Genomic DNA, 24507 nt, shown 5'->3' on the forward strand with positions numbered 1-24507 from the left:
GTGATTATCTCTTCAGAGCGAGCAGTACAAACAACAATGCGGAATATAAATAATTATTACTGGGAATGTCATATATATATATATATATATATATATATATATATATATATATATATATATATATTACAATTATAATGAGAACACTATTATATTAAAATGCTGTGAATTTTTTGAGTTTTGTTGCTGTGTTTCTGCACGTTGATGAGTGAAAAACGCGTCCACAAAAGGAGTCCATTCAGAGCCACGCAGACATGTGCATTTGGGCAATTTTGAGCAGATAGTCTGCAAGTCAGAATATTAACGTTATGTTGTTTAAAGTTGTATTCACACCAGGAAATTCTGCTAGTTCACTTGCTTTGGTCCCGACCAAATACAGTGTTGATTTATTTGGTTTGATTTTATTTGGTGCTGTTCGCTTACACACTGCCCTTTTTTGCAAGTGGACCAGAAATAGAAAACAAAACCCCACGTGTGCTAAGGTCATCCATTCATTGGACACAAGTTCTCAAGCAGAGAAGAACAGAAAGTGCAAGATAAGTCTAATCATGGTGATATTTTGTAGTGCGATTTTTATTCTTTTACTGATTTAGTGTTATCAGATACTAATGCAATATGAAGAAACTTATAAGTGTCATATGAGACAATGTCATAAGATATTGTAATTATGACATGCTGGAAATAAAATCTCAGACATTATGAATATGTCTATAGAAAGCTTTAAATAACTACAAAATAAAATAATTCAAATCCAAAACAAATATACTCCTATTATTATTTAATCCGTAAAGATGAATTTTTTTCTAAAGGGCACGTCCAATGTTGAGATAGCGAGTCAGGATTATCAACGTCATTGCGACATTTACTCATAAAACACTAGTTTATTAGTAAATAATTCAAATCTCTCCTTACTATTTTCCCCCAACATAGTCATGGTAATGTTTTTTGCCTATTTAGCGCGCTCATGTCATGCTTCTGTGCAAACTCATCATTTGCATGAGTTTTTAAGCATTGTGGTTTTAAAACAAGTGATTTAAGCCATTGAAATGCAAACAACAGCACTATTTGCACAATCTGTCTGTTTCTGAGCATGACTTCTGCAATTGGGTTGGAACGAGGTCGGGTCATATTCACACCTAAAACAAACCATACCAGCGTTAGTTTGGAAGCGGACTGAGACCTCCTCATCAGCTGGGTCTCAGTGCGGTTGTTTGGTCCACACCGAGTGTGATTGCTGCATTCACACCTGCCGAAAAGGTCTGCACCAAGAGGGGAAACGAACTTGAGTTTGACTGAATCATACCTAACAAGACAGGTGTGAACACACCCTAAATAACTAAGCGTATTCTATATGAGATAAATAATGAGTTAAATTCCATTGATTAAAAACCTGCTGCTTCACATACTGGTCATCTTCGGTACGCAGCTCAAAACAGAAATGCAGAACATTAAAAACTTCTGTCATATACATAATGCTTTAATGAGATCACTATTGTAAAAAAAAAATTTAATGTGATTTCGCTGACATTTAATGTTATTAATCTTTTAATCAAAACATAAAAGATTATGTACCCGTTTGTATCTTCGAGGCATCTGTTACACATTTTCCTTGTGTGTTAATGTAATTATGATTTTTGAAGGTCTGACTTGACTCTTGGTAATGTATTTTGCCCCGCCCTCAAAACATGATTCGACTATCTGTGAAATATCGGCAAGATTTGAAAATTCCAGTTTAACTATGAAAATCCTTAGTCGGGGACACCTCTAGACTGTTATGGAGTTCAGGATCAGTTCAAACCTTCTTATTAATCGGCCGCCATCAGAGTGGCTGGGGGAAACAAAGGACCCTACTTGTCAGTTTCATTTCATCCCATGAATTAAAAGTGCATGGAGTTTGCTTTTCAAATTGGTGCAAGAGAAATCTTTTAAGGTTTGTTTTGGGAATTAAGCGAATATATGAACAAATTATGGCTTTGTTGTTTTGTGTTTTTGCTTTATTGAGAGACCGAGAGAGAGAGTGGAGGTCAGATGGATGCTACTGGGACTAAACTCAAGGATCTTCAGGATAATATGTTTTGTTAATAATGTTTGGGTTTAGAAGGGGGATCTTTCATTTGCAAGAAAGCATGAGACATCACGATAAAGATGGACGGAGAGGAAGGTGGGCTGGATAAAAGAGTAAGGGAGCGGAGAGAAGGAGAGAACAGGGGAGTCCCTGAGACAGATGTCACCCTCACCGCAGATTGATGGCTCTTGGCTGGTTTCCACGCCAAGCTTTGACCCCGCTGTCCTTTGCAGTAATTTATAGGTGGTGTTTTAGAAAGATTTAAGCACTATTTTGTGGCCATCATGGCCTTGGACAGAGAACAAACTTGTAATGCAGGGTCACAGTATGTCCGGAGCTAAAAATGAGCCCACCTGCACCCGTGCAGACCTGACTATGCGGTTTTGTATGTTTGAATTTGTTGTTGTATTCTCACAGGCCAGCCGGATTAATTAAAAACCCTGTTTGTTTTGGGGATGTAGATTTATTTTGAATATACAGTGTGAGTATGACTTTCAGGGTAGTAACTTTCAGCTTAAAGCATAGACTGGAAAGAAGACGTGTAGGGAGACTGGACACCCTGTGCAGCTTTTGGCTGTGCATCCAGGTTACCCATTTGGGTCTGATGTTGGCTGAGGTGTATAATGTCTGCAGCAGTGGCTGGTGATCTGGGGGGGGAGCCTCTCTAGCACATCATCACTCATTTGCAATTTAATGGCCCAAGAGATCACCCTTTCCTCAACACACCAGCCCATTCCCAGCATGGCAAAGCTTATTAACCGAGATTTTAAATCATCATCTCAAATGAGTCAACTGCCCTATCCTTCCCCTTTCAAGATGCACTGTTTCTGAGAGCATCAGTAGAACATCTATGTACTGTGGTCAGATGAGATGTTGTCAGGCCATATGTCAGTAAAAATTGATTTTTCTGTCCTGTCAGCCATTTTACTACGCTCCTAGCACGTGCTCTTGAATTGCAAATGCTGTGGCACGCTCTGTAGACTGTATCATTTCCTAAAAGGTAATTAAAGATGCCTCAAAAATTTGCATGCAAGTATTTGTTATATGAGTTACATTTAAGAACATGTCTCTGAAATGGTTTTCAAAACTGTCCTGGAGCAGCCCAGAACTTTCTCCCTCATCAACTTCTCAGCTCATTAGCAGAGACTTTAAGACCTGAAGTGGGTCAAAAAAGGTGAAGAGCAGCAGAAGCAGCTCCTAAAGCAGCCAAAATAACTTAATAACCCAGCTGCCGTGATGTCTATTAATCAAATAACAAGCAAAAAAAAAAAAAAGCTTTATGGATTCATCTTTATTTAATGTAGAATTTAGTGAATTTAGGTAGAACTATTCAATTTCTGTATATGTCCTACTTGCTGAATGGCAGAGATACAATAGCTTTATAAAATATGACATTTATTATAATAGGTTAATGTGAAGATTGTTTTAAGTTCATTTAAATTCGAAGTTTAAATGTATTTATATTAATTTCTTTAAATAATAATACATTTTTGATTCTATTTGGAAATATTATTTTAGCAATTTTATTAGCATAGCTATTAGACTTCATCTCTTCATCAAGAAATTGCCATAAACACAGTGTACTTTTGCTTTGTTTGCTATGTTGCTTTGTTTCTTTTCTAACAAAGCATTTTTCATTAGTTTTGATTCATGACTCCGTTTTCCCTTGAGACCCCCAGTCGATTCAGACATATTTAGACCTGTCTGGAGATAGCAGGCTACATTAGAGTTCTAACATTATGGCTTTGTAAGAATGTCCCAGGGTTTGATGACACTGATAACTATAATTGACTAAAAATGCACTTTTTAGTATGCAAATTATCTAGTCCATGCAAACTACTCTCTTTTTTAATTCCCACTTCATGCCCACGTGTAGCTGCACACTGCTTCACTACCTCGGATGCCCTGCCCAAGGGCATTTCATTTCACACAAAAAAAAAAAAATACATTGAAGCTCTGCAGTCCTGTTTATTCAAGAAGCGAAAGATAGCATTGGGTTCCTCTGCCAAACGGATAAATATTACGAGTTTTGAGGATTGGAAAAAACGCTTTCCACTGTGGGCCTTCTCACCCTGAGCAGCTTAGCTGTCCTCTTTTTAAAAGAGTGAGGAACATGGGTATCAGCGTGAAGCAGCCGCGAGGGCCTGCACGGCGTGTGTCTGTGTGCATGGGTTGGATTTTAGGAGAGCAGCCATAATGCTCTGTTTCCTGCAGAGAGTCAGCCCAACTTCCTGTCTGTGCCGTGCTCACATTGGAAGTGAAGTCAAGCATGCGTTTGATAAAACATGATCTGTTTACCAATCCTATTACGCGCGTTTGGAGTGTCCTTGGAGTTGATTGCCAGTCCATGTTAGCTTTAGTAAACGTCTTAATTGCGTTAAATGGGTAGAAAAGCTGGCAGATTAGAAGCCATTAATGAGCATTGTGTGAGCGAGCATATTCCCGGGATGGCACTTTTGTTCGGTTGGCAGGCGAGAAGGATGAGAGTATGCCAGCGTCACCTTGAAACTTGAAAACACTGGAGAAACAGGTCATTGTGTCTCGGCTGAAAAGAGGTACACATCGGTCTCTCTCGCTTTCTCGCTCACTCTCTGTACCCTTTACAATCTCTTTGGATTCTCTCTCTCTCGCTCTCCCTTTCCATCTGAACAGTAGATAAGCTCACTGAGGGAGAGTTTAAAGGACTCTCCATTTGTGTATAAATAGCTTAGGATGAATTATTGAAGGACCCATGGTTGCTAATAATCCCCCTGGACCCATCTGACAATGACATAAAAGATAGAAGGAAAACAATTACACAGGGTATCTCCTGAGGAGGACTGGGTGGAAGGATGGAGGAGGAGAGGGGGCGCAGACGAAGACCCTCACCGGCTTCCCGTCTTGGCTAATAAAGCCAATTAAGTCGGTAGAATCAATGGACACGCGAGTGGTCCCGGAAAGAGGAAGCATAATGATTCATGTCCTCCGCCTGGAACGTCCCGTCCCTTTTGTCCCTTTTGTCCATGCGGCCAGGAGGACAACAGTACACTGACGGGATGAGACAAGGGGACTGCGGGGGAATATTAAGGAGCTGTTTGTGTCTGCCGGTGTCAATGCAAGGACGGCACTGAGAGGGTGAGAGGTGCAGACAGACAGACCGGTCACCCTGCCGCGCTCCCGCTCGCTTTCGGCAGGACGCTCTTTATGCTCTAGCCAGTCTGCACTTCAGCTCTAGCAGGTGGATCTTGGTTATGACACAAAATCCTGATCTAGTAGTGATATTTTTTCAAATATCGGCATTAGCCGATACGTTTTTCTGTTTGACCAATGTGTTTGAAGCAGGACTTTTATTTTGTGGGAGCTGAGAATGGAGGCGCTTGCGCACACATCGCTCAGATTCTCCCTCTTCGTTGTTTGCTGTCGCAGTTTAACAGATCTGTCTAATGCGGGTAGAAGTCTAATAATCTAATAATCAGACAGAACTGTTAACACAAAAGAATAAAATGGTATTCAAAAAGTATTATAATGATTACTTTTATATTATTAGTATTAAGGCAAACATAATACATAATAGATTTAGTTTTCTTTAAATATAAAGTACAAAAGAGCAACATTTATTTGGAATAAAAGCATTTTGGTCTTTTTAATGCTTAACTGCTGAATAAAAGTATGCATTTCTTTTAAAACTTTACTATCCCAACTTTTGAAAGGTAGTGTATGTGCCAGTTTTTGTCAGCGTTTTTAGGTTTTAGAAATTAGCACGCTGTTGAAATCATCAGAACTGAAAGGGCACACAGTAATTTAAATGAGCTTTCACTTTGTCACAGAATAACCTAGTTTAATGCCAATAGTCATAAGGTTGCTTTATAGAGCAGATGGCATTCTGAATGATTTAATTAGTGGCAAAACAACCGTGAATGAAAACTTTCGGGGCTAATGTCCTAGAAGGTTACTCCTAGCTTTCCCCATGAATCCGACCGTGCCAGTGGCAAGATTTTGAACCACTGTGAAATTCTGCATTACCACTTTGATAAGTCCTGTGACTTGGCAGCACACTTCTAGAAACCTTGACTTCCTGAATGACATCTCGCTAACAAGCTCTCAGTATTAAACATGCTCCTTCGCATCTTTGCTCTAACAATACTAGGGGTATATTTGGTAAGCCAAAGATATTTTCTGCCCTCTTTTAGTGCAACCTTCAGTTCTCGTATTTCAGAGCATAGCAGACGGGCTTATCCTTGATACTTCTGTGCAGCCCACAGAGCCAGGATGTAATTGACTGTCCACTTCTGAACACCACACGGCTGAATTTTCTATTATCTGTCCAAAAGGTGACGTAAATTCAATTCAAAAAGGATTGGTAGAATTAAACCTGTGTGTCTATGTGTGTGTGTGTGTGTGTGAGAGAAAAGACGGTAGAGAGAAAGACCTGCTTTTTACTGTAAGTATTGGATGTGTGAGGATGTATTCATGAGTGTAGTTTACATTTATGATTCCTTTATATGTTGTTCATTTGTATGTTTGTGATTGTGTGAGCAGAAAAGTCACATATGAGATGGTTAACTCACATGAGCTTTAATGGGTATTAGGGAATGTGGAGCTGTGTATATTGCGCACTGGTGTGTGTGTGTTCATACTGTCTCCGGGTCCTTTGGGAGTGTATGGATGGGGTGGGGGGGACTGTGTCCTAATGATGCGTTTTCTACACCATTGATTCAGTAGCTCTGCTTCACAGTAAACCCTTCACATGCAACACATTAGAGCCCAGGCTTTTTTCTCCCCCAATCGATTCGCAGAACTTACAGCCGTTCCTCTTTTCTCCTGTCCTCCGTTCTGCGCTCGTCTCCATTCCTTTGTGCTGCTCAGCTTTCCTTTCTCCTTTTCTCAAGAAAAAGAAAACTAGAGAGAAGGTTTGTTTTCTCTCTTGCTTTCCTGCAAAATTACTTCTTTTTTTCTTCTTTCTTCTTTTTTTCACCTTCAATTTACCTTCATCATTTTCTTTCAATTTATATCCAGTTAATGGATTCACTGACAAAAAAAACTTTTTTTTTTATTTCTTTTGTCACTTTATTTTCTTTTTCAGTTCTTTCCCTTGTTTTTTACTTTCTCACATCTTTTTCTCTTTTTCTTATATCATCCTTTTCTCTTCCCATGCTTTGCCTTTTGCTTCTTTCCGTGTTCCTTTTCATTTCCTTTACCTGTTCCTTTCCTATACTGTATTCTTTCCCTTTCCTTTTCTCCTTTCATTCTTGTCCTGTTCCTCTGCCTTTTACTTTTAGTTTTTATTTTTAATGAAAAATTGAGTAAAACCATAATATTGTGAAATCCCATAAGCTATTTAAGAACTGTTCTCTAATTTAGTTTTTTTTTTTTTTTATGTAAAATGTATTCCTTTTATGCAAAGCTGAATCGTTAGAATCATTACTCCACTCGTCAGCGTCACATGATCCATCAGAAATCATTATAATATTCTGATTTGCTGCTCAAGAAACAATATCAATATTGAAAGCTTGACTAAACAGTCCTGCTTCATATTTCTGTGGAAACAGTGATACCTTTTTTTTCAGGACTCTTTGATTGAATAGAAATATCAAAACAACTGCATTTATTTAAGATTGAATGTTTTGGTAACAAATGAAAAGTCTTTTGTCACTTTTAAACCTTTGCTGAACAAAATTATTACACTGTTTTTTTTTTTTTGACGATAAAAAAAAAAAAAAAAAATTCTACTGACTCAGAACTTTTGAGTATATCATGTAATTGGGGAGTTCAGCTCATATGCCATCTCAAGGTTCTTTCTCATCAGGGATAGTCGCCAGTAGGAATGTAGCGTGGGGAATCCAGGTTTAGGATTAAACCCATTAGAAATGCATCCACTGACCTCCTGAAATATTTCCTCAAACTACCACTTCATTCCGCTGGAATAATATCACTCAAGGAGAGGACTCATTAGTCCCAGAAACAGCTCCTGCATATTTAAGACCTATTTTATTGAATCAAAAAATAGCTTGACGTGGTTTCGGCACAGTAATTGAAGGTCTATCTCATTCTCCCATCTCTCTCTCTCTCTCTCTCTCTCTCTCTCTCTCTCTCTCTCTCAGATTACTCTCTGAGCTCATATTGCTGTCTTCAAAGTGCATTTTTATTTAATCAGGGGTTTACTGCTTCCAATTAAATATTTTAAGAAGACATGTTGTTTGGATGTGGGGGCAGGGCCAAGGTGGAGTGGTGCAAAGGTGTCCTGGAGTCATTCAGAAGACCTTGAGTTCTCAGACCTTTGGAGGACAGTTTATTCAAATTACCCAAGGTCCACTGGGATACTTGTGTTAAAGGAAGGATAGGGAACTTTGGGAATTCAGTACCTCTGCTCAATCTCTACCACCGTGAAAACGATACATGCTATTGCAGACACACTTGACAGGCATGGCGAATAAAATGACATGAACAACAAACATGACAGAGGCTGGACACACTTTTTGGAACAATAAATGGTTGATCAGCACATATTGATTTGGACACACACAAACCGCAGCTGGAAAAGTCTCTGCTTTGTGTATGTGTGTGTGCCACTTTGTTTGGTGGTTGTTTTTGGTGCATTAGTGATTATTGCCAAAACTGTCTTGGGTTTTTGACCTCACAGAAACTTTTGAAGATGGATGATTTTTTGGCCAGATGATCAATTGGATTATCCACAGTGGCAGGTGTAAGTAATGACAGTAATAAGCAAAAACAAGTGAAGAAGCAGCTATAATTTATTATTCATATCATGAATACCAATTGTTATAAATGATGCCTGTGGTATTCCATTGCACTCTACTTTATTCTCGAAACCTGTTGTACAACTAAAAACCTGAAGGCTTTGTTCTAGTGAAGTACTGATCCAACATGTGTTTTACCACTAGCATCCACTGATAAAAAGGCTGTGAAAATTACCACCATTTAGTTGTGCGCTTATGAAGAAATAGTAAACATTATTTTGATTTTTAGGGCATGTTCAGTGCGTACTATAAATCTCAATATGGTTCCAAAACATGGATATTTCCAATTATAGACCAAACTTCTAAAGTATTAATCAGAGGGATTTGTTAACGGGTGTTTTAAAACTGTTTTGTGTTTTCCAAGCATTCATTAAAAATGTAAAAAATCTGAAGAATTTCCATCTATTCAGAAAAATAAAAAAGCAACACGTGGATTTATCTTCTATTTTTAGATTAATCTCACATGAAAATATGTTCAAAACAATAATTATGAATGAATTAATTGTGAGTCACTTAATATGCAGCCTCTGTTGTAGACTTTACTGATTTTTATACTTTATATAAAATATTTTTTACTTTTCAAAAGGTTGGAGTCAGTAAGATTTTCATTTTAGTCTTTTTGAAAAATGTTTCCTTTTGCTCACCAAGACTGCATTTATTTGATCAAAAATACATAAAAAACAGTAATATTAAGAAATATTATTGCTATTTATTTTTTAATCTAAGTTGTTCCTATGATGTAAATCATGATTTTTTTGCATCATTGCTGCTCAAGAAACATTTATTATTATCAATGTTGAAAACAGCTATTTTGTGAGAGAACTTTTTTTTTAGGATTCTTTGATTAATAGAGAAGTAAAAAAAAAAAAAACTTCAGACACATTTTTAAAAAATATACTGAAAATATAAAAGTTTTTACTGACACACTTGAAGAATTTAATGTATCATTGCTGAATAAAAGTACTATTTTTAACTTAAAAAAATCTGTAATTTAGCCTCCTTTACACTTTTTAAGCTTTTTAAATAAAAAATTAAAATCTGAAATTCTTGAATTATCTTTGCCGGTTAAAATCAATACAACAACGTTAGTGAAATATTTACATACAAAATAACCAAATAATTGCCTTTTTTTATGTATTTACATATTGAACCTGTTGAATTAAATATTTACATATTGAATTTTGTTTAGCCATCTCTTTCTTACATCTTTAAAATGATGCAAGAAAGAAACTGTGTTTCATGTGTTGGTTCTCATTCCCTGAGACAAAAAGTGTCACGGCTGAGTTTATGGTGGCTCTGATGTGGCATGTCATAATGCACAACTGCACTCTAAAACTACTGTACGATAATTTCATTTAACACTATTCATGTGCAACCTTGCAAGCACTAGTCTTTATTTTATTAAATCTAGTTTTTGCAGCAATTGCTTATCAGAATGTGCAACACTGTGAGTCAGGGTCAGCGATCACCATATGGTGACTGGGATGTGATGTTGAAAGATTGAAGACTGGAGACCAGTTTGTGCCATTTGGCTCTTTCACCAGTAATAGACAACTGGGCTTTGTAGAAAATGTCATTTCATAAACAATCCGAAATATGCACACTAAATATAGTCACTTGTTAAAACTGTGTAAACTGGAACACTTGTAAGGAAAGGACGTTTGTGTTTGGCAACCTTTGTGTCTTACACCCAAGCAATCATCCAGTGATGCCAGCACATAAAAATCTAGGTTTATCTTTATAACAATCAGCTACATTCATATCTAACATTTTTCATTGTTGCTAGATGGTGATTTATTTTATTTTGTCTCTCTTCATAAATTGTTGTAATTTGTCATTCTCGTACTTCAGGATAAGGCTAAATGTATTGACTAATTCAGATTAGATTTCACTTGGTTGACTGTCAATCTTCGAAGGTAGAAACACCCTTTTTTTAAATCGCTGAGTCGAAAATACATTTCAAAGCCTCCAGGGCAGTGACAGTAGAGTGAAGATACTTTGGCGTCCAGAAGATTTGTATCATGAGCATTTTAGATTCATTTCATTCTTTTGCTATCATTCTTCCGCTTACTTATTTTGAGTATCAGTGTGTATCTCCAGCTCTGTGTGTGTGTGTGTGTGTGTGTGTGTGTGTGTGTGTGTGTGTTTTAGAGATAAGACGCTAGTGTAGGACACTAGTAGATAGTGTTCACAGAATCCTGGTGATCTTATCTTCTCTCTGCTTCCTTTTCTCTTGCTTTCCTTCGTCCTTTCTTCTCCCCTGTGCTGTGATTTTCACAGCATACATGTTTTACATCCATACTGTTGGATTTAGAGAAAGTGGATTATTATTGTATTTGTGATTTAAATGCAGCGTTGGTAAACATAAGGCCTATATTAAACCGGAACAAAGATAAATGCAGTGTATTTTTAGACTTATGCATTTTATGGTAATACATTCAGAGTTTGCTTTTGTAAGATAAAATTTTGATTCTGTGTCTGGTTGCCATTTGAAGTCCAATTAAAATCTGAATGTAGAAGCAAAACCAGCTAAGAACCACTTTGTTTCTCAAAGTCACGGTCACTTGTTTTTTGTTTTTTTTCAGTGTGCTTAGAGACGTGCCATGATGTTCAAATAAAACGACACCACTGACAAACCTCCAAGATTCAATTCTTTCCTCTGTTATTTTCACAAACCTCCAGATTTTTGTTCAAAACCCCTCCATTAATCTTTTCTGCTCCCTTTGTACTGTATGTTCTTTTCTCGACTTTAAGGTGCTGTCGTGACCAGACAGAAAGAAATAATATTGCTTTTAGAGGACAAACAAATAGAGGCTCCCCATTATCTTTCCGTTCATCCAGTATACTTGTGTGCGTTCGCCTGTGTGTGTGTGTGTGTGCATGCCAGCGCTTGTCAAGTGAGACAGGGAAGCATGCACAAGTGTCCCATGAGAGCTCTAGCCTGTTCTATAACATGACAGGCCCTCAGAGGAGTGCGCCAAGCTGTCACACTGAGCTCTCCCCAACGCTAATGAGTCCGAGTTAATAAAAAAAAAACAGGCAGGACTGCTGGAGACACACACATTGACACACACACACATACATGTGCTCACCCAACCTGGCCAGAGTTAAACACACATAGTGGACCGTGGGAAAGAATATTGCTGATTCATGCTCCAGTCTCAGGGGGCCCGTGTGTGTGTCCCTTATGTGTGTTTAGTGTCCCTGCGGCGCTGGGGCTTTTATGGGAAGGCAGAGAGGAAGCTATGCTTCTGCTGCTGCTCTGTCTTTTTCCTTAGTTTCCTTGCTCCTGAAGTCATGCCTTTTGTTTTAGTATCCACCAAAATAGTTACTAAAGTATCTACTACTGTCATCAAAAATGTAGACGCGATTCAGTTAAAGGAATAGTTCATCCAAAAAAGAAAATGTACTCACCCTGATGACATGACACCAAAATGCGCATGAGCTTGTTTCTTAATCAGAAGAGATTTGGAGAAATTTCGCATTTCATCACATGGCCTCCAATGAATCCTCTGCAGTGAATGGGTGCCGTTAGAATGAGAGTACAAACAGCTGATGAAGGCATCTTAATGACCCACAAGTTACATATGACTCTTGTCCATTAGTTCATGTCATTTGAAGTGAAAAGCTGCATGTTTGTAAGAAACAAATCCATCATCAAGGCGTTTTTACTTTAAAATAATGCTTCTGGACAAAATACGAGTCCTTAATCTGTAATAACACTTCATTCAGTTGAAAAAGTCCATCCCCTGGTATCCTTTTACATAAAAATTCACCAATATATTTGATCAGACCTGTTTATTCTGCACTGTTTTGGAATGTTTTCATTTATAAATGGTGCTTGATCTGTGCATATTTCTCTCCTGTTTCATACAAGACAACTTCTTCACTGAAGAAAGCAATATTATAGATAGAGGGCTCATATTTTGGTCGAAAGCAACCGTTTAAAGTTAAAAACTTCTTGATGGATTTGTTTCTTACAAACATGCAGATTTCTCACTTCATAAGATGTTAACTGATAGACTTGACTTGTGTGGATTATTGTGATATTCTTATCAGCTGTTTGGACTCTCATTCTGATCCATATGACAGCAAGTGATGTAATGCTAAATTTCTCCAAATCTGTTTGAGGCAGGCAAGGGCAACCCGATCCTGGAGGGCCACTGTCCTGCAGAGTTTAGCTCCAACCTTAATCAAATGCTCTTGAACAAACTAATCAATGTCTCCACGATTACTAGAAGGCTACAGGAAGTTTTATCAGGGTTGGAGCTTAATTCCGCAGGACAGTGACCCTCCAGGACTGAGTTTTCCCATGCCTGTCTTAGCTTGAGTAAAATGTTTCAGCAAATGTCCATATTTCTGGGTGAATTATTACTTTAACGTGGTTGTTTTTTGTAAGGGTTGGTTTTCTTTCATCGCCCAAATGGTTTTATATTCTTTTTCTTTTTCTTTCTTTTTCTTTATTGGTTTTAAAAAGAAAAGATTAGCATCATAATGCAACAAGGGTTTGTTTGAGAATAAATTAATGGTTTAATTTTCCATTTTGGTTGGCAATCAGCTTTTTCATCTTATCGTTGTTTGTGACACTATTAGCATGCAGGCAGAAATGTCAGCGCCCGATTATCATGTTTACTCAGCATATTAATATATTAGCATTTTTTTTATATTAATGCCAGATTAGCATAAACATTAGCATCTATTAACATGCTTTTGCATATTCAAATTTGCTTACTTCGTGTACAAATGCAATGCTAATCGTTTCAGCTTTTGTTCAGTGGTTATTCCACTCAGTTCCTATCCCCGTGGGATTTTTGATTAAGTTGATGCTCAAGTGATTCACTGTTGTTTTTAGCAAACTACCTTAGCGGTTTCTTGCAGCCGGGTGAGATTAGCATCATATGAGATTGAGTGCTTGTTTGTAAAGCTGTACGTTAACACGAATACACATCGATGCACAGTAGGGCAGATTTTCTGTGGAGGGACGGGAAGATTGTCGTCTTGTCACACTGAACCTAAAGACAGAGCTGTGAGCTGCTGCAGGCCATGAAAGCTGAGAAAAAGATCCTATCTCATCAGGCGTGCTTGAATGAACTTTCACGCTATTTCACTCTTTCTTCTCTCTGATCACTTCCATAACATTTAGTTGTCGTTGTTTTGGCTTTTCCTTTTATCGTGTAGCATATTTTGTTCATTTGCATCTGCTAGCATTTCTGTATGATTTTGCTAAATTATGGTTTGTGCAAAATCTTGGATACTTGGATAAGATGCACCATCTCAGCATTGGTAAATCCGTATATTAGTACCAATTGTTGATTTATACATGAACTTGATCTATCTATATTTCAGGCTGAGATTTCAAACCAAGCTGTTTTTTGTAGACTACATTTTTCAAGCCTGATTTTACTTATAATTCTTAGTGTGACTGTTTTTTTTTTGTTGTTGTTGTTGTTTGTTTTTGTTTTTTTATTATTATTTTATTTATTTTTTAATCTGTTTTTTTTTTATCAGCATTTTTTTCTTAGGCCAAAAATTCTTAAACAGTGCATCCTTATTGTCTGTCAAATTAATGAGAAAGAATACAAAAACATACTCAGTTAAATGTTGATACCAGCATGGCCTTGTAGCCAGAAAAGAAGCTGCATATTTTCTTCCTCAAACACACACACACACACACACACATTTGTGCTCACTCTCCTTTCTCTGGGGAGCGTGAGTGTGTATGGCTGTGGGCATGTGCTCTCAGAACCTCTTCATCTCTCTTCTGTCTTTTATGTCTCTGTGTCTACTGCACAAATGTAATAACATTGTTTTTCTTTCCTGAGTTGGCGAAAACAAAATGAAGGTAGAGAGCCCAGCTCTGCTCAAACGGACACCTGCTTGTGTCTCAACCTCTCTGACCTGTCTTTAATTTATCTCTGTCTCTGTTATTTCCTCTCTCAGGGTGTGCCTTCCTCACATACTGTGCAAGAGAATCAGCGCTAAAAGCTCAGACCGCGCTCCACGAGCAGAAGACGCTACCTGGGGTAGGTCATCACTTTCAAACTGCTACATAAACACACGCAAATAACAAAACGCATGCACACCAGTACAAATGGGTAGTTGACATATAATACTATTGGGAAGTTTGCAGTGTGACATGCTGAACTCTGTATAAAAACCATTATAGCACTTTTTTGTTGTTGTTGTTGTTTTTTTGTATTATACATGCAGTATTACGAACTCATAGTAATTCAGAGCCTATATGGAATATTTGTACATTAATAAATATATATATATATATATATATATATATATATATATATATATATATAAATATATATATATATATATATATATATATATATATATATATATATATCTAGAAGAAATATATTAAAATGTATACTATCATTCAAATATTTTTTTATTAATACTTTTTGCTGAATACACGTTTTTCTAATACAGTATAATAATAATAATAATAATAATAATAATAATGGGCTATGGCTTGCACAAAAATATTAAGTAGAACGTTTTCACAATTTATAATAATAAATAAAATGTTTCTTAAGTGCAAAATCAGCATATTAGAATAATTGCTGAAGGATCAAGTATGGGGTAGCGGCTGCTGAAAATTCAGATTTGCCATCATAGGAATAAATTAACTTTAGATAATGACCTACAATATAAAATATGTTTTAAATATCAATCATATTTCACAATATAACTGTTTTTACTGTATTTTTGTTCAAGTACACATAAAGAAAAATCTTGCAGAGCCCCAAGTTTTGGAACATTTGAAAGTGTGTGTGTGTGCGCGTGTGCGTGTGTGTGTGTGTGTGTGTATTTTGCCAAAAAGTGCTAATTCTCCTTTTTTGGCTCCATTTTCAATCTCGTTCACTCACTTCTCATACCCTTCCTTCCTTTTCCTCTTAATCTCTCTCTCTCTCTCTCTCTCTCTCTCTCTTTCTCTCTCTCTCTCTTTCTTTCTGGAAGAGCCTTGTACCCAAGGGCAAGAACTACACAGCACCAGATTAGAGCTGTCCTATTTATAGTGTCTTGTAGTGTCTCTGAGCGGTGTGTGTGTGTGTGTGTGTGTGAGCATGCCGTATGAATGTCTGCAGGCGTGTGTGTGTACGTATTACACCGTCACTCCTCTTTAGGTTAGTACAAGCTTGCTGTCCCGATCTAACATTATTTGGTTGCAGTGTGTGTGTGCGTGTTTAAAGTTGCTCAGTTTGGTGTGTTCTGTTTTAATGACGTCTCCAGGGAGAATGACAGTTGCCGTGGCGAGCGGAATGCCTTTGATGCGAGTGATTATGACATCATAGATGTTGAATGCAGGGGGAGTTTCTTTGCTGGAGTTCCACTTCCTTTCATTTAGTGCAGAGAATATTCACTCAGTAAAAACGCTCACACAGCCATACACGTTTTGCTCATCTCCCACCCCCATGAATGTGTAAGTCATCATGTTAGATGTTGATTGTAATAAGAAAAGCCCTTGATCGTCTTATTATGAGCACATCTATTCGCAAGAAATGCACACGCAGCAGCTGCAAATGAATTCAATTGAAGGCTCTGCCTATCACAAATGTTTCATAAGAATACTAATTACCCTGAGGAGAGTTTTATCACTCGGGTTGCTCATTCAGAGCTCAGGAGACTTACAGTAATAGAGTTCTTGGTTGGGTTTCATTTTACTCTTTGTCTTGGATGTTTCTCCTATAATTTCTTAAGAGAAATATATATATATATATTGAAATGGGGAAATAGAGCTGTAAAATGAATATGGATAGTATAGTTGAGATAATTTGGGTTTGGAAAAATTTTGAGAAATGTTGGAGCACATATTAAAGGGGTCATATGATGCGATTTACATTTTTCCTTTCTCTTTGGAGTGTTACAAGCTCTTGGTGCATAAGGAAGATCTGTAAAGTTGCGAAGGCTAAAGTCTAATATCCAAAGAGATATTTTTTATTAAAGTTAAGACTCTGCCACGCCCCCTAAAACGGCTCATTAAAACACACCCCTACATGTCAATGGAATGTGGAAATGTGGAAATGTGGAAATATTTGCATAATGCTGCCCAAATGTCCACGCCAAAAAAGAAGGCATGGTTTCAGTAACTGCAGCCATGTCAGGGAGATGCTGTGTGTATCTAGGCGAAAGCAAAAGCACTTTTTTTGGCCTTCCGAAAGTAGATCCATTTAGGAATCTTTAAGATTACGTACAACTGAATGGCAATGCATTTTATGCAGGTTGTTTTTTTTTTTTTTTTTTTTTTTTAGTTAGTTAATATAATAACCCTATAACAGTTTGAGATATTTAATTGATATTTACAGTATAAGCAGAAATCTCCATTCCAGTTATCAAATTTTTTGTAGGGGAAATTCTAATTTTTTTTGTAACTTTTCATATGTACCGTATGAGCCATCATGGCCACTTCTCATTTTTGTTGCGAATAGTAAATGCTTAAGTAAACAAAGAAAGAGAGAAACCGACAGAGAGAGAAAGTACAATAAATAAATCTGGAGACGAAGAAAAGTCATTGAATCGTTTTAGGTGTTTTATCTGCTGAAGAATCTTGAGCCATCCCACCATTTCCATTCCTTTCTTTCTCTTTGTCCACCCCTCTCAGCCTCTATGCAGTAATCTCTCATTTTTCCACTTCACTTGACATTTTGATGGTTTTTAGGAAAGTGTTTTTTATGTTAGAAAGTTCTGTCAAGTGCAAGAAGCCTCCCAAGCCCCAGTCAGTCAGAAAGAGTCAGAGAGAGTGGGCTTCTCGTGGACCTTCAAAATCACAGCTCAAATGAATGGTGAAAAACGCGTTGTGCCTGTTAGCTTAAAGCCTGAATCTGTGTGATGCTTTCCTTTGTTTTGTTTGGGATCACCTCACTGACTAAAATCAAATGAACAATTATATTGTGCTTCTCGAGCTTTTCTGCCATCACAATATTGCATCTATAAAGTAATTCAGGACAGAATGTAGTGTTTATAAGTGTAATTTGGTTAAAGGTGTATTACCTTCTGGTATGATTCCAAATTTTTTTGCTGGGTTTTACATATAGGTATATAATCATTTTTCACATTTTCCAGGCTAATATAATATTCTTTATAACTTGTTTAATGTTAGTCAAGGTTCTTCACACAATAAGCTTAATTTAGCTTTACTGTATATGACAATCTTTTCCCTTTTCATATGCCACATTTTCCCTTTTTGACCTTTACAATTACACCATCGGTACTGGTACTGTACCTCGTGACCGATTATCCCAGCATGTAGGTTTAGTTTCATTCATGAAGCTGCTGGTAACTAAATATCCATTTGTAAGTAAACATAGGTGATCATATGTTAATGTGGTGACGATTGTCAAATAGTAATTATTTCTGAATAACATTTTGCCAATTTTTGCACGTGGTACATTGAAACTGAAGCTTAAGTATGAAGTACATAAACAACAAAAAAAGGAATTCCTTGTTAATGATAATTGTGACATGTTAAAACTGTGTTTCTGGAACATCTCTAATGCTCATCAAGGCAGCAATTATTGATGTGATATGATTAAAAATACAATTAAACCGTAATATTGTTAGGTAATAATGCAATTCAAAATAACTCTCTTAAATTTTAATTTATTTAAAATGTAATTTATTTTGAGCATGGAAAAAAAAAATTGTGCTGCTTCATGAATGTATATATATTTTTTTATTTAAATGTATTTTCTTAAATTAATGTGTAATTATTAAAATTTTTAATGTGTGTGTATACTGTGTGTGTGTGTGTGTGTGTGTGTGTGTGTGTGTTGAAGTTATATTGTGATACATATTTACAGAATTCTTTTTATAGAGTACATATTTACTGTTTTTTTGGGGGGACGGGGTTGATGGCAGTGCCAGGCCAGGCTCTTATGCACACTGCATTTATTAAAATCTCTTCTGGCCACTCTCGTACTTCTGTATGATGCCTCAGAAGCACTCTATTGATTCTGGCACTGGGCCTCATCAGTGGGAGGGTGTGTGTACACACCCACAGACACACTCTGGCTCACGTTTAAATACACACACACACACGCATGAGTACAAACGGAGCAGCTTTTACTCACTGCAACGCACAAATGCAAAATGTTAACAAATACGCATTTATTTGGATGAATATTCATGTGGAAATATTTCCCGGAGACTCGGGCTGTAATGCTTGTTGTGGCATAGTCATACACAGATTCACACCATGACTATGTTCAAAATGATTATTTTAGAAATCTGTATGCAATTATGTATTTATGTATGCATGCATGTATGTATTTATTTAATAACTGGTTAAACAAGGTACATTTGACTTTGTGTGTGTGTGTGTCATTTTTATTGTGAGAATTATTTAATAACAGTTAAAAACTCCAATAAAGTATTTTGAAAAAGTTATCTCATAAATAAATAGTTATTCTACATTTTTAATCCCATTTTGTATTTTTTTAAAATCTCTTTTGACAGCCAATCAAATAATGCAGTCAAAAGAGAACTCGTTTCATATTGTTTTTGTTCATTTGTCATAATAGAATGTCAAGTTGATCGCATTGCATTATGGTATACAGTATTTCACACAGTGCACTCTGGTTGCACGTTCTGGCAAATGTTGCATCATTCGAGTCCTCACGCCTACAAAAAACTGGCACAGTACTGCACTGTATACACACTGCATGTTACTTCTTTTCAGAAATAGTATTCAATTCTGAACATATCTAAAGATAAACTTACCTCAGCTCCCACGTACACACAAACATATCTAGACAAAAATGCATAAACTCTTCACATGCATTTATATTCTCAAACACATAAATATACTGTCCATTGATCCTTAATAGTACATACTGTCAGTCTGTGGATAAGCAAACACAACATGGATCATTTTGCAACTCATAAAGGTATACACACACACACACACACACACACCTATACCAGCTCTGATTTCTGATTTGAGCCTGAGTCGTGCCTCAAGGAACAGAAATGAAATGGGAATAAAGTAGGGATGGAAGAGAGGTTTGAAACACATGAAGGGAAGAAAGAAAGAAGGACAGAAGAGGAAGCAGCGGGCAGTGTGGCTCTTTGCTCTGATTCCTGTTCATTTACTTGCATTCTCGCTCTCTCTCTGTCTCACTCTCTCTTTCTGGCGATTGTGTGAGACATGCTACAGACCCAGAAATCCATACCATTGACCAACCGCGTGCCCTACTTTTGTGGCAGCTCTTTCAATAAGTCTGCCGACTGGTCAATGTAGACCTGTTCCCCTCGAGAGAGGCACAGGGAAAAGGAAGTGTGGAGACCTTTGGATGTGTTTTGTTTTTTAAACTGATGTGCGTGGCCTCTCTATTTTACTGTATTTAGTTACAGAAACATGCTGTGTTAATCTTACACTACGAGTAAAAAGTTTGGACTTAGTTGCTTGTTCTTTATTATTACTGTTTTCCATATTTTAGATTAATATTAAAATAATTGAAACTAGAAAATGACTCACACTGAAGTGATGCCTAAAATGTGTAAAATGTAAAATATGACCGCTTTCTTGTAGTTAATCTTAGGTGCATGCTGGAATGATCTTTTAAACATTATTTTCAATGAATTTCTGAATTTCACATGTACTGGACACGTGCTGGTTGCTTTCTCTTCACTCTCCTATCAACATCCAACTCATTTATTTAAATTTAATATGAAATATTTTATGTAAGATATATTTTGTGAAGATATCATATGTATCCACAATTTACGCTACCATTTAAGAGTTTGGAGTCAGTCATTTATTTATTTATTTGATTGATAGATTTTCTGAGAAATGAATGCTTTGATTCAGCAAGAAATTGATCAAAAGTGATAGTAAAGACATTTAGAATGTTACAAATGGTTTGTATTTAAAATAAATGCTGTTCTTTGGAACTTGATATTTATTAAAGTATCCGGAGTTTGTTTTTATTACGTTTTCCACAAATATATTAAACTTTATAAAACAACTGTTTTCAACACTGATAATAATAAGAAATGTTATTTGAGCCGCATATTAGCATGATTTATTTTTTGTTAAAAACTGTTTATTGAAATTTCTTCTGTGAACAATGGTATAGAACAGAAAGCAATTGTTGAATGTTGAAATGTTCAACCCATCCCACCCCCTTTATAAAAGATGAAACAACATTAAAAGATGAATACCATAAATTAACAGTTTTCACATTAGGTCCATGTATACGAGATCCATCGAGATAATGTCTAACAAATATACCACCCAGGTTTGTCTGTCCATTGTGTGAGGATTCAAACGATTGACTAGCAACTATTTTGCTGCAGCTTACAGTAAACATCTTTGTTGGACGGACAAGGTGAGGTCCCAAAAGTCATTCATGAAAAAAATGGCGTGGAGTCAAACATATTTTATTACCCAACAAATAAGAAAGGTTCTGTGAGAACCAAAAAAAATAACATCACAAAAGTGCCTAAAAATCCTTGCGACAGAGATTGCACTTAGGAGAAGATGACAGATTCATATGAAAATATTTCATTGGAGTCAAGTTAACCCTATGCAGCAATTTCCAATGAATCATTTGGTGGTTAGGGTTTTTAGAAGACAGTTTAAACATTCCCCATATCTGATCCGAAAATAAAACATGCACATCCTCATTAAGATCCTTAGCCCAAACAGTTGTAAATAGATAAAGCTTTGTATGAATGCTCAAGAAGAAAAAGATAGATGACTGAAGCAGAGGAGGGAGATTCCTCAGAGGGAAGGATTAGTTTGCATAAAGGGTGAATAGGCAATTGAGAGTTCCAGGGCACCACATATGCCCGTAGTGTTTATTTTACTGCCTTATCATTTATGCTTATTTAAATCATAATTAAAACCATAGTTGTTGTATTTGGAATATACAATATAAGTGTAATGTGTGCATTTGTCTTGAAAATGTCACAATTCCAATAAATTTTCTTCACAATACTTAATATATATATTTTTTTGTTGTTTGTTTGTTTTTGTTTTTCATTTGATTTTGGGTTGATATGTCTCCTGAACACGTTTTCATGTGCTTCACCTCATCTCTCTCTGAAACTGCGGTTGACCTCCTTCTTGCATGAGAACCTTAGTCACAATCACCTGCGAGTTCACAGTCCTTACATAATGACTCACAGTTCAGTGATTAAACCTGAGAATCCGTCACTGCGAGAGACGCTTTGACAAATACCCCTCTGTCATCATGAAAAATAGACGAAATAGCTCTTCTTCTCAACTTCTAGAGCTCGTTGCCTCTACTGTGGGGGCCCGCTGTACAGATTACAACATTATGTAATACGGAAGAGACGCTCTATATTGAGATTTCACTGTGAAAAATGCTTATGACAGCACCATGGCCCAGGAAAGAGGGGTGGGGAAATACAATTTTCCTTTGCAGCCAATGTCGTGCTGACTTCATATAAATACTGTGCGGGCACCCGGAGCAGATGAGACAATAGGTACGTTGACATATCCACTCTTAATAGTGGAGTGGAGCAGACAGCAGTTGCATGTGGTGATTTGTTGCTGGTTAATACGACTGCGCTGTGGTCTGAGCCATATGCCGGTGGAATAATAAACTTTGCAGCGAAGGACATTTGTCCGATGTGATTGGTTTTATTGAAGGCATTTTCACAAATCTTATTCGAGACCTGGTGGCGCAACAGTTTGGAAGCCAGGGCAAGCAGACACAGCAACAACAGCGAAGTGGAAATAAAGGCGCAATTGCAGGCCGTGACTTGGCTGCCTTTTAATTATTGATGGCCACTTCGGCTCTGCATTGGGCAGTAATTGCATTACAGGTCACTTCTCAATAGCAATCTGTGAAAGTTGTGGTGATGTGTGCTGGGAGCCGATCGATAGGCGCTGTCCAGGGTGCTGGATCAGACACACTTTTACTCTGTCTTTATGTCTCTCTCTTTCTCTCTATAACTCGTTCTACTTTCTGCTCTGTTTCTCACCTGTATGTTTTCTTCACATTCAGGTACCCTCTTTCATGGCATTTATGCTTGAAGCTGTTAGTCAATTGGAAATCTTTCATCTCTTTTCAAGATTCAAAGAATTTCAGTGTTACGCTCCTTAAACAGGTATTTCATGTTTTTTTAAAACATTTATTAAGCCCTATTATGACAGGACTAGTTTTCCCTGAGGAGGTCATTCTGTCTGACTTTATTTCTGCCTGAACTGGTTTATTTCTTTGTTATTTTGGTGGCACAACCTCTGTGAAACTGGAGGAAATCTCATTTCATCCGAGTAGCAGTGTCTGTGATTGTGGTATATTGGTATATTATTTTTGCACAGCGTTTCTCATTTACTTTGACCTTCTTTGAATGCCATATCTAAAGCAGAATTTCTTTGCACTTTTATTATGGATTTATTATGAATTTCTTGTTTATTTTTTTCTGGGTAAAATCAACAAATCGCTTGATGGTTCAAATACTTGATTATGCAGTTTGCAATTCAAGTTGAATTGTGCAGTTTGGAATTCAATACTGCAGGGAAATTCGATCACAGGCTGCTCACAATGCCCACAGTAGTAAAACCCATTTGATTTGCATCCACAGGGACATAGATTTTACAAAGGATTTTTTTAAAATAAATTATTATTTATTTTGTTTTTAATTGTTTTATACTAATCCCAATATATTGATTAGAATTTTTATTAAATCACCCTACTGTTGAAAGTTTAGGGTCAGAAAAAGAATTATTCAGCAGGAAGCATCAAAAGTTACAAAGATATTTATACAGTTACAAAAACATATATTAAATTGTGTTATACATATTTTTATAAAACAATATATTAGCATGTAACAAAAATATAACAATGTCTAGAAAAAACGGACCCACTTTATATTAAGTGGCCTTAACTACTATGTACTTATGTTTTAATTAATAATTTAGTACAATGTACTTATTATGTACATGTTTTTACATTGGCAAATGCTTTTAAAAAAAAATACATGTAATTACATCTGTATTTAATTTCTGTAATTACATCTATAATTACACTGTTGACCCTTACTTTACACCTTAACCCACCCTTAAACTTACCCATACCTCCAACCCTCTCCCTAACCTTACCCCTATCCCACCTCAATAGCAGCAAAAGTGTTTTACAATACAATATGAACACATAAGTACATTGTACTTATTTTTATGTAAGTACATAGTAGTTAAGGCCACCTAATATAAAGTGGGACTGAAAAAACTACCAATGGTAAAAATAATAATAATAATTATAACAAAAACAAAGTGTTTAAATATACTCATTTAAATAAAATATATGAATATAATATTAATAATAAAATAATATAATACTACTTTTATAGATTATTTTGTATTTTTTACAAAAAAGTGCCACCGTATATATTACTGGAATTCTTTCTTTCTTTTCTTTTTTTTTTTTTACAAGAAAGTGCTATTTCAGTATTTCTGCTTCAGTTTCTATTTTACATTTGTACGTTTACTTGCCATTTCTGTGTAATTTATTGTGAAACTGACTATCAATTTATCAGAGAAAACCGTTTTTAACCCTTTTTTTTTTCCAGTGTTTGCAAACGGAAAACACACATCCATCTCTTCTGTCAGTTATTTCAGCTGCTGTTGTTCCCTTGTCTCTGCCTGGTTCTTTCTCATCACCTCCTTCCACACTTAATTTCTTTTGCTGTCTGTCTGTCACACATTTGCTGTGTCATCCTGTC

General features: G+C 36.4%; 1 protein-coding gene across 9 annotated transcripts in view; it reads left to right on the top strand.

The window, feature by feature from the left end:
- LOC113064029 (CUGBP Elav-like family member 4) overlaps positions 1-24507 on the top strand; it is a 77967-nt gene that overhangs the window by 9517 nt on the left and 43943 nt on the right. For all 9 annotated transcript variants that reach the window (XM_026234540.1, XM_026234543.1, XM_026234546.1 and 6 more), the window contains exon 2: positions 14740-14822. In XM_026234540.1, the coding sequence (XP_026090325.1) occupies positions 14740-14822 (83 nt within the window). The remainder of the gene's footprint in view (positions 1-14739; positions 14823-24507) is intronic.

Source organism: Carassius auratus, chromosome 46, assembly GCF_003368295.1.
Source record: "Carassius auratus strain Wakin chromosome 46, ASM336829v1, whole genome shotgun sequence".
NCBI lineage: Eukaryota > Metazoa > Chordata > Actinopteri > Cypriniformes > Cyprinidae > Carassius > Carassius auratus.